This window comes from Dendropsophus ebraccatus, chromosome 5, assembly GCF_027789765.1.
Source record: "Dendropsophus ebraccatus isolate aDenEbr1 chromosome 5, aDenEbr1.pat, whole genome shotgun sequence".
Classification (NCBI taxonomy): domain Eukaryota; kingdom Metazoa; phylum Chordata; class Amphibia; order Anura; family Hylidae; genus Dendropsophus; species Dendropsophus ebraccatus.
The window spans coordinates 137,721,048-137,734,345 of record NC_091458.1 but is presented as its reverse complement, the minus strand read 5'-3'; the positions used below and the strand labels follow the sequence as shown (position 1 = coordinate 137,734,345).

At 42.2% G+C, this 13,298-nt stretch overlaps 1 protein-coding gene across 1 annotated transcript in view; it reads left to right on the top strand.

Moving 5' to 3' along the window:
* Positions 1-12,397, top strand: part of ELAPOR1 (endosome-lysosome associated apoptosis and autophagy regulator 1) — a 37,322-nt gene extending 24,925 nt beyond the window's left edge. Inside the window, exons 13-22 of the mRNA XM_069971427.1 lie at positions 1,405-1,545; positions 2,212-2,466; positions 3,317-3,490; positions 5,553-5,727; positions 6,916-7,012; positions 8,371-8,472; positions 9,792-9,918; positions 10,010-10,188; positions 11,067-11,232; positions 11,753-12,397. Coding sequence (XP_069827528.1) covers positions 1,405-1,545; positions 2,212-2,466; positions 3,317-3,490; positions 5,553-5,727; positions 6,916-7,012; positions 8,371-8,472; positions 9,792-9,918; positions 10,010-10,188; positions 11,067-11,232; positions 11,753-11,815 — 1,479 coding nt within the window. The 3' untranslated portion in view covers positions 11,816-12,397. The remainder of the gene's footprint in view (positions 1-1,404; positions 1,546-2,211; positions 2,467-3,316; positions 3,491-5,552; positions 5,728-6,915; positions 7,013-8,370; positions 8,473-9,791; positions 9,919-10,009; positions 10,189-11,066; positions 11,233-11,752) is intronic.
* Positions 12,398-13,298: the final 901 nt, after the last annotated feature.

Here is a 13,298-nt window from a genome sequence, read left to right as displayed (position 1 = left end):
AGCAGGAACTCTTTCTTTGTGTCTCTCTCTTCCATCTACTAAAGAAGACCCTCTTACCAGGAACTAACTGTCCTACATAGGGGAAAGTGCTAGAAAGTGTGAGGTGTACAAGTGTGATAAGTAAGAACAGTGTGTGGCACCTAAGCTGGCGATTGGCTAAAACCAAACAGTAAACAATACAAGTTAACTCTTAGCATACCTTCAGCTATGCCATCAGACAGGGGAAAGTGAGACACCAAGTGGGGATGGTGCAGAAAGGCACCCATCATCCCAGAGTGTGACATCTGACAGAATTACCTTTTTACATGTGGAAGAAAGGACACCTGTAGAGTCCAATGGGGTCACTTTTAGCGGGTTTCCACTGTATCGATACCACGGATGGCAAGGCAAATGTGTATGGTCTCCCAAAATGGTTCCAGTAAAACTACCAGATAGGGAGAACATTCAAACTTATTTCTAACCAAGTCATTGCAGGACTTTAGCATTACAGTGGAGCATAGACCTGAGTGCCAGTTGGGTAATGCCAGTGCCCTATTGTGGTGTGGAACCACGGGTTTTATTAGTTTTTACACCCCTCGCAAAAGTCTGTACTTCAAGTAAACGTGGTAATGAAGTAGTACCACAAGATGTCGCTGTTATCTGTATATGCTTTTATGTATTGCACAGCTGTAGTAAATAAGGGGTTATTGTTTGTTGTAATCTGCGCACCAGTGAGAGCTATTCTTTCCTTTTACCTATCTCTATCCTTCTTTCTCTTTACACTTTCTTGTACACCACTCACAGGGAACATTACACCTCCTGTAGGAAGTTGTCACATGGGAAGAGGAAGTGCACGCCTACACTCAGTCAGTCCAGTGTATACTAGTGTGTGGTTGTGGATAGACGCACATGGGAGACACAGAGACTTTTTATTCAAAAGATACACCTATTCCTAGTATGCAGTGCTAAGTTACTCGGGAGAGGACAAGTCAGAGAACACCCCAACCCATGCTGTGAACACTTCTAAACAGAGCAGGACAGTATCCCGAAACAAGAGGAACTGATCCGGATAGACTGAAGTTGCTAGAAGCCTACGTACTCTATCTCGCAGAGTGGGTGTAACCAGGTCTGGGTCAGGGTCTGGGGCTTGGGTCACGACTCCGCTCCAAGCCACCATAAGTACCCAAGGGACCCCCTCACAGCCCGTCAGGTCACCGACCACAGGGAAAAGTGTATAGCTCGCCACCTTAAACTAAAAGCAGGTGTGCCTCCATACCTGTGTGCCCAACTGGCATTGGCATCATGACAGTACATCCACTGGCTGAGCAAAGGGAATAACTATTCTGAAAAGTCACCTGAACCAGAGTTACTGTTCAATGATATTTTTGTGAACATTTTTTATTCATCTATTTTTTTTCCTCTTAGGCTGTAAACTTTGAAACAAGCTCATTAATAGAAAGCTGGAATGGCACTAGGGATAAACAATCATATACATATCATGTGAAGAAAAATGCAAACACTACTTTTACTTGGGCATTCCAAAGAACCAGTGTTCACACGGGTGGTGTAAGTAAGATGTCTACATTACTCTACCATATTGTTGTCATTTTTAATTGTACAACTACTGCTGATGTTCAACCATAGAGGCCACATGGACCGCCATCTTAAAGACCAAAGAGAGCGAATAGCCATTCCACATATACTATCTTTGCAGTCTTCCTCTGTTATATTAATTTGGAAATCTATAACCAGCTGAGAAATGTACGGCCTGAATAAAGTGAATTTACCATCAGGCCCGGGCTGAAGCACTGGAGGTGGGCCGACCTACCCCCAGTGGGAGGAAACCCCCACCCCTCTGTGACACAGCTCCATTAGAATCAATGGAGCCGTATCATAGAGGGGCGTATCATAGAGCTTGAACAGCTGCCGTTCTGCAGACTTCCCGGACGTGGACATGGCTTCACTGAAACAGGATGTGGTATATTTTGGTAAAAAGTAAGAAAACATTTAAACTGTTTAGGAGCTCCCGACATCATAATTTATCATGATGCTGGGAGCACCCAGGTCCAGTCCGCAGAACAACGCCCCTTGTACATCTACGGACGTGTGACTGACCCCTAAAAATTATCTGCCTCATTGGGTGGAGGTGTTGCTACACTAGCTAATAGTTTGGATAACCATGATGTGAATTAAACTGAAATAATTGGTTTTTTGTTTGTTTTTTTAATTCAGGGCCGCAAATACACAGCAGACATGGCAAAAATTTATTCTATTAATATTACTAACATAAAAGATGGAGTTGCATCTTGGTGTCAGCCTTGTGCCCTGGGTGAAGACTCTCAATGTATTTCCTGTCCTTCTGGTCATTACATAGATAAGGCGACAAGCAGCTGCATTTCTTGCCCAATGAATACTTACCTGCCATCTCATTTAGTTTTTGGAAAAGAAGCTTGTACAGAATGCGGCCCAGGAACTACAAACAATGTTGTAAGTAACATTTAAATCTAAACTCTTAATGCTAAAAGCAACACAAAACATGTGCCTCCCCCCCACCTCAATAAGCCCTGACAGCTATGTAGTAACAGTTGTAGTATGGGCCATACAGTAGAGCCCAGTCACTTAAAACGTGCCATCGTCATAGCATATCACCTTTACCACAAGCCAGTTTGTGAAATCGGCGTAAGAGACTGGCCGTTCCGTGACCCGGCCGGGTCACAGAGCGGCTGATCTCTGAAAAGATCATCCCGGCCGGTACTGCGTTACCGGCCGGATGATCTTTATGACCGTGGAGCATCCTTGCGCACCCACATCAGAACTTCCCACTGCACACTATGAAGCATGCGACCGGAGCCGCTCGCTTCATAGTGTGCACTGACAGGGTTTTCTGTGGCCGCTATTCACTAAATAGCGGCTGCAGAAAACTGACATGTCAGTTGTTTGCGGCACCGTGAGGGATCCCGACTGGAGCGTATCTATGTGTATACGCTACGGCCAGGATCCCATAAACAAATAGGCAACGTAGTTTTTCGTATACACTACGGCCGTTGTTGCAATTGGCAACAACGGCTGTAGAAATACGTTGTGTGAACATAGCCTTAGAATGGAAGCGTCTAGCAAATGGGTGCACATTTGTACTATAAAATTAGCCAAATCTTTAAAGGGAACCTGTGATATTAGGGCAATGTTTACACTATGTGAAGCCCCTATTTCATGTGGCGACATAGAGAAGACTGTCTTGCATTGTTCGCAGTTTCTAGAACACTATTAGATGTATTTTTTTTCTATGTTATTAGCTTTTTTCCCCCATAAATGACCTTTTGTTTCTTTCCTCATTCAGCCTCATTCATTGTGCTTTAATGATTGCCACTTTACAACATCAGAGGGAAGAAGAAAGCTGGAATATGATTTCTCACTTCTTCAGAATATAACAACATTTGCTGGGAAGCCCAGCTTCACCAGCAAAGGGGTGAAGTTTTACAACCAGTTTAGTATCAGCCTTTGTGGGAACCAGGTTTGTTCCAATGTTTTTTAGTCACAATTTTGCTGGTTTATAAAGATGTCTTGTGACATAGCCAAAGCCACGTCCCCCCATGTAATAACAAGGCTTTTAGTGAATGCATGGGGGGCATTGTTTCCATCTAGGAATGTAAGAAATTTTCCTAAGTCTGTATTTTATGTAGACATTGATGAAGCTGGATAAATGAGTCGGTTTTTAGAATTTTCATTATAATTGACATGATACATGTCAATTATAATGAAAAAAGAAACCCTGTCAGCTCACCGATTTAAACAGTCCTTTGGTGCCTGGATTCGCATCTGGCCAGTGCGTGCATACGATCTACAAGAAATACTGGCAATCCGGCACTTGCAAAAAAGAATGCTTTATTTGTAGAAATGCAAAACATAAAAGAACACCTTAATGCAGTGACCCCACAGAATTTAGACGCGCTTCAAGCTCTGTATTCTGTGGGGTCACTGCACTAAGGTGTTCTTGTATGTATTGTATTTCTACAAAAAAAGAATTCCCTTTTGCAAGTGCCGGATTACCAGTATTTCTTGTGGATCATGTCAATATTACCATGAGTGGGCTGTCTGTCCTGAGACAAGTTCATCTTGGAAGTGGCTGCAGTCAGTTGGGAATCGGGAGACACCACAGGAGGAAACCGGGCCAGGATGGAGAGGTAAGCATAGGCTCTTTATTGTTTTCTATATACTTGCAGCTATTTTTTGGAAAAGAAGCTTGTACAGAATGCGGCCTAGGAACTACAGTTAAAAATTTGTTTCCTGAGCTTCCCAAATTTTGTGTTGAATCTCATTACAATAGCCAATCTAAAGTAGCTACATCTTAGTCAGAATTGAAAATGGCACTCACCATATGTGTGCACAGACAATCCGGCTTTATTAGGTGGGTGAAGGTAGCGGGGGAGAGGAGTTGGGTGACTGTAGTTTTGTGGCTAGTGCCGTTTTGACAAAGACAGTTCAAAACGGCACCAGCCGCAACACTGAGGGGCCTAGAACAGACACCGGGAGGTGGCAGCAGCAGCAGTGGTCTGACTATCTTCAACCCTGAGGGGCCTAGAACAGACAGGGACTTTCATTTTTTTCTTTAAAATACACGAGAAAAGAAAAAAGGCCCCCAAAGGCCCACATACAGAACTTTTTTTTTTTTAACACGTCAAGTAAAATTACTGTAATCCAACAGTTGAGCTGAATGGGGCATCCAACTGCCAAAAAATGAAGATGAATACCAAGTCAATTGCTATGCACCTAAATAGACCCCAAAACCTCACCCGCAGAAGCGCATACCATGTCATGGAGAATGGATTCAAGAAGGCTTAACATTCATTTTAGTAAATAAAAGAATTGCTAATTTTCCACCAACGTTAAGTTGGAGAATTTTCCCACTGTACTGTTTGTTTTTTTGCCTTTTCAAAAAATATATATATGGCGGATATAATGTAATGTTCAAAAACCTTGCTGAATCTGGGCTTCAGGCTTTTCCAAAAACATTCATACATATCAACACCGGATTATTGATTCAACAAAGTGCAGGACACAACCCATGCATGCATCTCTTGGGGTTCTTAAGTTGCCTCCAGCTTAAATAAACAGGGAAGGGGTATGGGAGTGACCTTCCCACCCTCGCTTTGGTCACTCCCCCCAAAAATCACCCCAATAGTGCATTTACATGTTGCTCCAGGGCTGCTGCATCAAACCATCAGGGAATCTTTACGCCGGTCAGGTGGCCTCATACATGGGATGAAACCCTCACTAACTGTGCCTCTTCTGGGCTAATAATAAGTCTATACTCTGGGCATACACTGTCCAATTAATGCTTTTTAGAAATGTATTGTGTTTTTGCATTAGTTTGTGTTATGCATAAATTGCGTTGCATTTGGGTTTTGCATTATTGCGTTTATGTCATGCAATTGGCAGCGAGTGGATTGCCGTTAAATGGCTGTGTGTGAACATAGCCTTTCTGTTTTTTTTAATTCAGTCCTTTTAGCTGCAAAATACTGAGGAAAAATACTGTGTGGGAACATAGCCTTAAGATTATATCTTTATTTTTACAGGGGAAGAAATTGGCTACATGTACTCAGAATGTCTCAGATACTCGAGGATTAGAAAATGAGACCAGACCATCTATAAATTCCTATGTATGTCAGTCTGTTATTATGCCATCAGATGCATCTGGTCAAAACATTTTTATGTCTTCACAGCCCATAGCCCTTGGTGACCAATTGATAGGTGAGTTTCCATAAATAAGGACATTGTACATGTCGTATTCCGGGGGTAGCTTGTGTGGTGGTGTGGCAGCTGCGCGGCTGCTGGGACCCAACCCTGGGCAAACGGGCTTTGCATTCAAGGTTTTGGGTAGCCCAAGTGTAACCTGGTGTGTAGGTGTAGGTGCAGGTGCGGAGTGATAGACAAGAGTCCAGTAGCTTAACAGGATAACGTCCGTTTACTTAAAATCTTTGTGCAATACAATAAGAATACTTTGGTAACTGCAGGTGCAGGCAAGAGGTAGCAGAAGTAGACTGTGTAAGCAAGCTTAGAGTGGAGTGGCAGAGCGTCTTAAGGGCCCTGTCCAATGTGTACTCTGCTGGGATAGCAGAAGATACAAGAAGGAGAAGAGGAAGAAGATAGTCTTACTCACATATAGATACCTTTTCTTATTATGCCCTATAGTGTCGGGATACCAGTCCTGCTAGGGTAGTACAATATACCAGGTCCCTGCACCGGGTTAAGCAAACTTCCCAGAATAGCCATGCATTGCAGTAGGATACGTAGGTGGTAACTGCAGCTTTGTCCTACTGGGTTCAGTACCTGGCCCCAGGTATACTGCCCTGTGTAGGTATCCCTGGCATGGACAAGGTGATCCTCAGAGGACGTCTTTCCTCCTGAGGGGTCTTGCACTGCATGCTAGCGGTGGTTACTTCCATAAAAGACAGCTCTCACTCTGTGTCTTGCTCTCTCCAACACCCTTGACTCAACTAGCAAGACCCTCTCACCAGGAACTAGCTCCTTTTTATAGGGTTCCCTTAGCTAGTGTAGGATTGGTGGGGCTGTGTGTGTGAAAGAGAGAGGAGGTGTGATAGGGCAGAAGAAGAAGGAAACAGGCCTGCACCTGTGACTGGAGAAAACACAACATGTGACATAACACAGTTAACCCATTGCTTCCTTCAGGTGTGCGTAATACAAGGCATATAAGAAATACAGTAGTGACACCTAGTGGGAAAAACACACAATACAGTTTACTTCATCAAACTGTGAGAACTTTAGGGAGTTACTTTGCCCAGATGCATAAAGAACTTAGTGGCACACCTGTGCTGGGACACTGCATCCATATTTATGCCACAATATTGTATTACTACTGGGTTAGTACCAGATCAATGGAAAAAATTGGACATCACTATGTTCTTCTATCTGATCTAGGAGTGACTACAGAAACAACATTGGAAAAAATAAATTCTCCCGTGGACTTGTTTCCAGGAGAACATGCAGACATGAAAGATATCATATTCTATTACAGGTACGAAATCACAATTGTCCTTGTTATATTAATTGTGTGTACTTAAAGAGAAACTAAAGGGAAGTATGCCGATATGTTCCTATAACGCACCTTCATCCTTGGCACCGTTTCCTTGCTTTTAGGAGTTTAATCGTTATGCTAGTTAGGCATTCTGGGGCACTAATATTCATTATTTAGTATTGAAGAAGAAAAAGCTGTCTGAATCAATGAGTGGGGGGTTTGGGGTTCAGCTAAACCCTCTCCTTTACTCTTCGATTCGCAGTTCTTTCTAAAGGCGCAGGCCATATGGGTGCACTGGGGGTGGTAGTCCTGCCCTCACTGCACCAAAATGCCTAATTAGCATAGCGAATAGCATGGAAATGATGCTGAGGATAAATATAATATTTTTTATTTAATTTAATATTATATAAATAATATAACTGTTAAAACAGGGAAGACAATTTTCTCTGTATCTCTAAGTAAGTCATAGTCACCAAACAACATCAGTATACAAATAATATTATCACCATGCATATTAACATTATACTGTTACTGACCAAACCCCGTGAACTAACAACAGACGTATAACTCCACCAAACTATGACCAGACATATAATAACTCCACAACACTAAGACTATAGACAGATAGATAGATAGATAGATAGATAGATAGATAGATAGATAGATAGATAGATAGATAGATGGACTGCATGTGTGACTCACAGGTGACACCTTCTCTGATTTGGAGTTTGCTTTTCCTTTTCTTCTTCTTCATCCAACCATCATAAAGTTGTCCTGTTAAATAAATGAAGTAGGAATACAGCTGCTGGCACTGATGACTATAGTGGACAAGAGTAATGCTGCGTTTACACGGAACGATTATTGTTCGAATTTGCACGATAACGATCAAATTCGAACGATAATCGTACGTGTTAATGCAGCGAACGATTAAACGACGAGCGAGAAATCGTTCATTTTGATCTAACAACATGTTCTTAAATCGTTGTTCGTCGTTTGCAAAAAATTTGCAGATCGTTCCGTGTAAACAGTCGTTCACCGATTTAACCTATGTGCGAGATAGGCTTAAGCGATCGCAAAAAGATTTTTCCGTACGATATATCGCTCCTTCTAAACGCTGATCGTTATAAAAAAAACATCTGTTACTTTACTTACGTTACTTTACATTGTTAATCATACGATCGGGCGAATTATCGCTCCGTGTAAACGCAGCATTACTGTAATATGGCAGGAGGCCCCCACCAGAAATTTTGCCCTGGGCCTCCACCAACCTTAATCCGGCCCTGCTGGCAATGTTTTCTATGGTGGTTGCATACCAGGTTATCATTAGATTGATAAAGATATCCTTCCTTATCTTACAGGTCCAAAGAAGTTACTCAGCCTTGTGTTTTTGGCCGTGCTACTACTATACGCCTGCGCTGTAATCTACAGAAAACTGGTGTTGGCACCGTGTCTGTACCAAGGTAAACCATCCTCTATTAACACAAGCTACATCTTTATAGTAAGCTTAAAGCGACTCTGTACCCACAATCTGCCCCCCCCACCAAACCACCGCTTGGACCGACAGATAGCTGCTTTTAATCCAAGATCTGTCCTGGGGTCCGTTCGGCAAGTGATGCAGTTGTCATAAAAACAACTTTTAAACTTGCAGCCCTGTGTGAAATTAGCATGGCCTAGAGTGTGTGTGCCTGCACCGCCTCTCTGTCCCTCCTCCCGCTCCCCTCACCATTAGGAATGTCTCAGGCAGGATTTCTCCTAATCACCACTTGTCTGAACACCGCACATGGGCCTTAACGATCCAGCACATGTGCAGTGTTCAGACAAGTGATCATTAGGAGAAATCCTTTCAGGTGTCAAATGATTGTGCAAGTGATTGTGCATAGTGTGTGGATGATGGATGCATAGTGGATGGATGAAGGGCCCGCTGAGACTCTGCCGCCCAAGGGCCCACAAAAACCTCGAGCCGGCCCTGGTCTGTTGTACTGCACTCTCTGATGCTGGGCACACTGTAATCTAAAAATGGCCACTGCCAAGATGGCCACCCCTCATGCATTCCCGCCAGTGCCAGACCATCTTCCCTTCTGCATGGTTTCCTGCTTTGCAATATAGCCAACGCCATTTTGCATAAGTTTACCACCACAAACTGGCAAAAGTTTTGGTTCCACTCGGGTCCTAGTTTGACCCTAAAGATGGGTACAACTAAGATTTAATCGTCCCAGTTAACTCATCTCCTAAACGTAAAAAATATCATTGTTGTTGATTGGAGAATATGTCGCTTCACCTATATGACTTCATATATAGGGAAGAAAGGGTTAGGCACTTAAAGTGTCACTGTCATGAAATTGTTTTTTGCAGAAATCAATAGTCCAGGCGATTTTAAGAAACTTTGTCATTGGGTTTATTATTTTTATCATGACAAAGCAGTTTGAAGCTCCCCCCCCCCCCTTCATTGTTCTCCTATGGAGAGAGCTAAATAAAAGACCAAAACAGGACAACAAAGAGTTAATCTACAAATACCTCACCCTTTATCTCCTCTGACAGTCAGCACTGACTTCTCTGACCTCTGAATACAGAGTTCACCCAGCTTCATGCCTGTAATCCTGTTATCAGCTTTCTGCTGTGGGCTAACTCCCTCCTTCCTCCTCCCCTCTCCCCTCTCTATAGGAACAGACTGGGTATGTTTGATGTCACAATTTCCAGATTTTTTGCAGATTTTTTTTCTGCAAAAAGAAAAAAAAAAAAACGACAGTGACTCTTTAAGAATATTATTTTCTTGTTGCAGTAATTGCCCAGAAGGAACCTGTGATGGGTGTGTGTTTCATTTTCTGTGGGAAACAGAACAGGCATGTCCTCTCTGTACTGCCAATGACTTCCATATCATCACAAGTGTGTGCCAACATGGTGTCCAGGTAATTATTTTTTTTTTTTTTATAATTTAAAGGGGATTCTCGGTTCCTTTATTAACTTTATTTATCTACCAATTTTAATATTTTTTTTCAGAGAACAACTGCTGTGTGGCATTCCCCACGACTGTGTGTTAGAGGGATTGACCTTCCAGCTCAGACTATTAATATCTGTAAAAGTCCAGATTTCTGGATGAAGATTGGTGTTATTGGTGGTATTTGTTTTGCGCTAGTGCTCACAGTCCTCACTGGTTACTTTTGGTGGAAAAATCGAAAGTAAGTGTTCAAAAAATTTTCATAAAATATCTAATGATATAGTAGAGATGGGATAATGCTATGTATTTTTGGCCTAGGCCCCTTTGTTCTTTGAAAAATGACAGCTTCAGCAAATCAAGATATTTTGAAGGGTTGTCTGTTTCCAACTTTGTGGGAACAGTTAGGGGAAGGCCCATGACTGCATAACTTTTCTGTAGTAGTAACAGGTCTATAAGAGCATGGGTGGTAAGTTTGGATAGAAGTACTTGACTGTCCGATAGAGCCTTGACCTCATCCCCACTGAACACCTTTGGGATGAATTAGAACTAGAGATTTGGTCAGCACTCTGCTCATCAAGCCGCTGGCCTTTCAGTGCTGCTTTGCTCCCTGCTGCTCCACCCCAGGTGCCTGGGATACCAGAATAAGTTTCCCAGGATTGTATCCAGCTTTTCCCAGCATCCTGGGAGGAGTAGCAGGGATCTCTATGTAGAACACCTCTCGTTCATCATCAGTGTCAGATCTCACAAATGCTCTCCTAGGTGAAGAGGTTAAAGGGATTATCCAGCGCTACAAAAACATGGCCATTTTCCCCCTACTGTTGTCTCCAGTTTGGGTGGGGTTTTGAAATTCAGTTCCATTGAAGTAAATGGAGATTAATTGCAAACCGCACCTGCACTGGAGACAACAGTAGGGGGAAAAGTGGCCATTTTTTTGTAGCGCTGGATAACCCTTTTAAATTCCCCCTAAAAATGTCTGGTAAGAAGTCTTTCCAGGAGAGTGGAATCCTTTTTTTCTATATTATGTATGATAATTTATGACTTATTACATTAAAGTAACCATGTTATCTAGTTGCATCTGACTTTGCACCTAATTAATTCCATGTTTTCCATGTTCCCTAGTTTGGAGTACAAATACTCCCGCCTGATTATGAATGGTACATCGAAGGAGGGCGAACTTCCAACAGCTGACAGCTGTGCTATTATGGAAGGAGAGGATGCAGAAGATGAGTTGTTATATAGCACCCGTCATTCCATATTACGCAAGTTTAAATATTTTTCTGAAAAGGTGATTTTTAGATTTTCATTTGAAATGCCAAAATTATTGAGTAAAAAAAGGTTTTTAAAACCCTTAAAGGGGAGGAAAGTTGGGAGAAATAGACTCAAAATGACTCAGGCCAGATAATTATTTGCTTTGAGCAGTAAATGGAGCTATTTTGCAAAAAAGATTTTGGGTTGAATACCCCTTTAAAAAACTACCCTTTGAAACTACCAAAAATCTATTTGTTTTGGGGGGTTTTGTTTTGTATTGTGTTTTTCACAATAAAAAAAAAAAATCAAATCAATTCTCAAATTCTGGGCAAATTAATCGCCCAGCCCTACCTGCATCATATTCATCTCATGCCCTCTGAGAAGCCATCATTGGTTGAATTCATTGTATGTTGGGGGAACAATATATATTAACTGAGAAGAACAAGGCGTATAAGAGATGCTGTTTTAGCAAACCATCCAGATAAATGTTGTGTTAGTTTTCCTAATCTTTATCTTTAGGTAGATGTGTATTTATTGCTTTCTTTCTTTTCTTTCAGAGAACATCAGACGGCTTTGACTGCGTGCCTTTAAAATCATCAGGCGATCATACGGACATGTAGGAAAAGCTACAAACGATCAGTATATTACATGATATTACATGAAACATTGTAATATATGCACATAAGTGTTATATGGTTTTGTTTTTTGCATCTGTATTATTGCCACAAGTGCTGGCCTTAAAGGGGTTATCCAGCGTTAGAAAAACATGGCCGTTTTCCTCCAAAGACAGCACCACTCTTGTCTCCGGTTCAGGTGTGGTCTGTAATACACTTCAATGGAACTGAATTGCAAAACCTGCATCCAACCTGGAGACGAGAGAGGTGCTGTCTCTGGAAGAAAGCGGCTATGTTTTTTTTAATGCTGGTATAGAGACCTAAATTCATATCATCATAGATCACCTGGAATTACAGGCCTAATACAGCCACAAAAAGACAACTGCATTTAGGCTTCTGCTAAAGGAGAGGCAGGACCCCGCTACGACTGACTGGCTGAGCGGGCCTGACTCGTCACGACCAGGGTCTCCGCTCAGAGCAGAATGCTGTGGGACCTGGAACCAGAGCGGGAGAAGTCCGACCCAGGACTTCTCCTTTAGATTGACATTTACTGACTGTATTTTAAAATAAACCTGAACTTGTCAAGTTCTCAATTTCGCCACAAAGCCTGAAACTAAACTGAAGCTTCCTGTTCTATTTGTGATAATAAGGAGGAGGCTGCCCGAAAGTGATCTCCATGGAATTTTCAATTCGTAACAAGAGGTCTAGTTTTAACTGGTGGTTTAAAGGGAACCCAAGATTTAGGGGACAATTATCATTGGTGCAATTACTGCAGTTGTACCAATGATAAATATCCCCTAAATATTGGGTTCCCTTTAAACCACCTGTTAAAACTATACATCTTTGTTACCAAAAGAAAATTCCAAAGATTTATAGTTTCTTATAGTTTTGTTAATTAATACGAAACATATAGAAGTACAATTGGAAAAAAAATGGGTGAATGTCAATACATATCTAAAATGTTGGACCTTGAGTTATTCCATCATTGCATGTTATGCTGATTGACAGGATATGCCATATTGTGATACCATCAGGTCCTTCTACCTTGTAAGGGCGGGTTCACACTACGGCGTTCTCGCGGACAATGTCCGCGGAATTCATTCAGCTGTCCGCCCGCACATATGGGCGCCTTTCCGCCGGCCCCATAGACACCATTCTATGGGCCGGCGTAATGGTGTCTATAGGGCCAGCGGAAAAGCGCGTGCCCGTGCGGGCGGACAGCTGACGGAATTCCGCGAACATTTTCCATGAGAATTCCTCAGTCTGAACCGCCCTTAAGGCTACAAAGGTCAAATTTTTTTTGTTTTTAAGTAGCTCTCCCCCCCAGCTGTTTTTGTTACAGCAAACAATAGCCCCACACCAGCTTTTTTTCTTCGGCCATAGGCTGTATCTAGTGTTTAAGCCAACGTTCCAACAGGTACATTGCTTTGTTTTTTTTACATGAATAGCTTTTTTTGAACCACCATCTGGTTCCTGAGCACCAAACAGA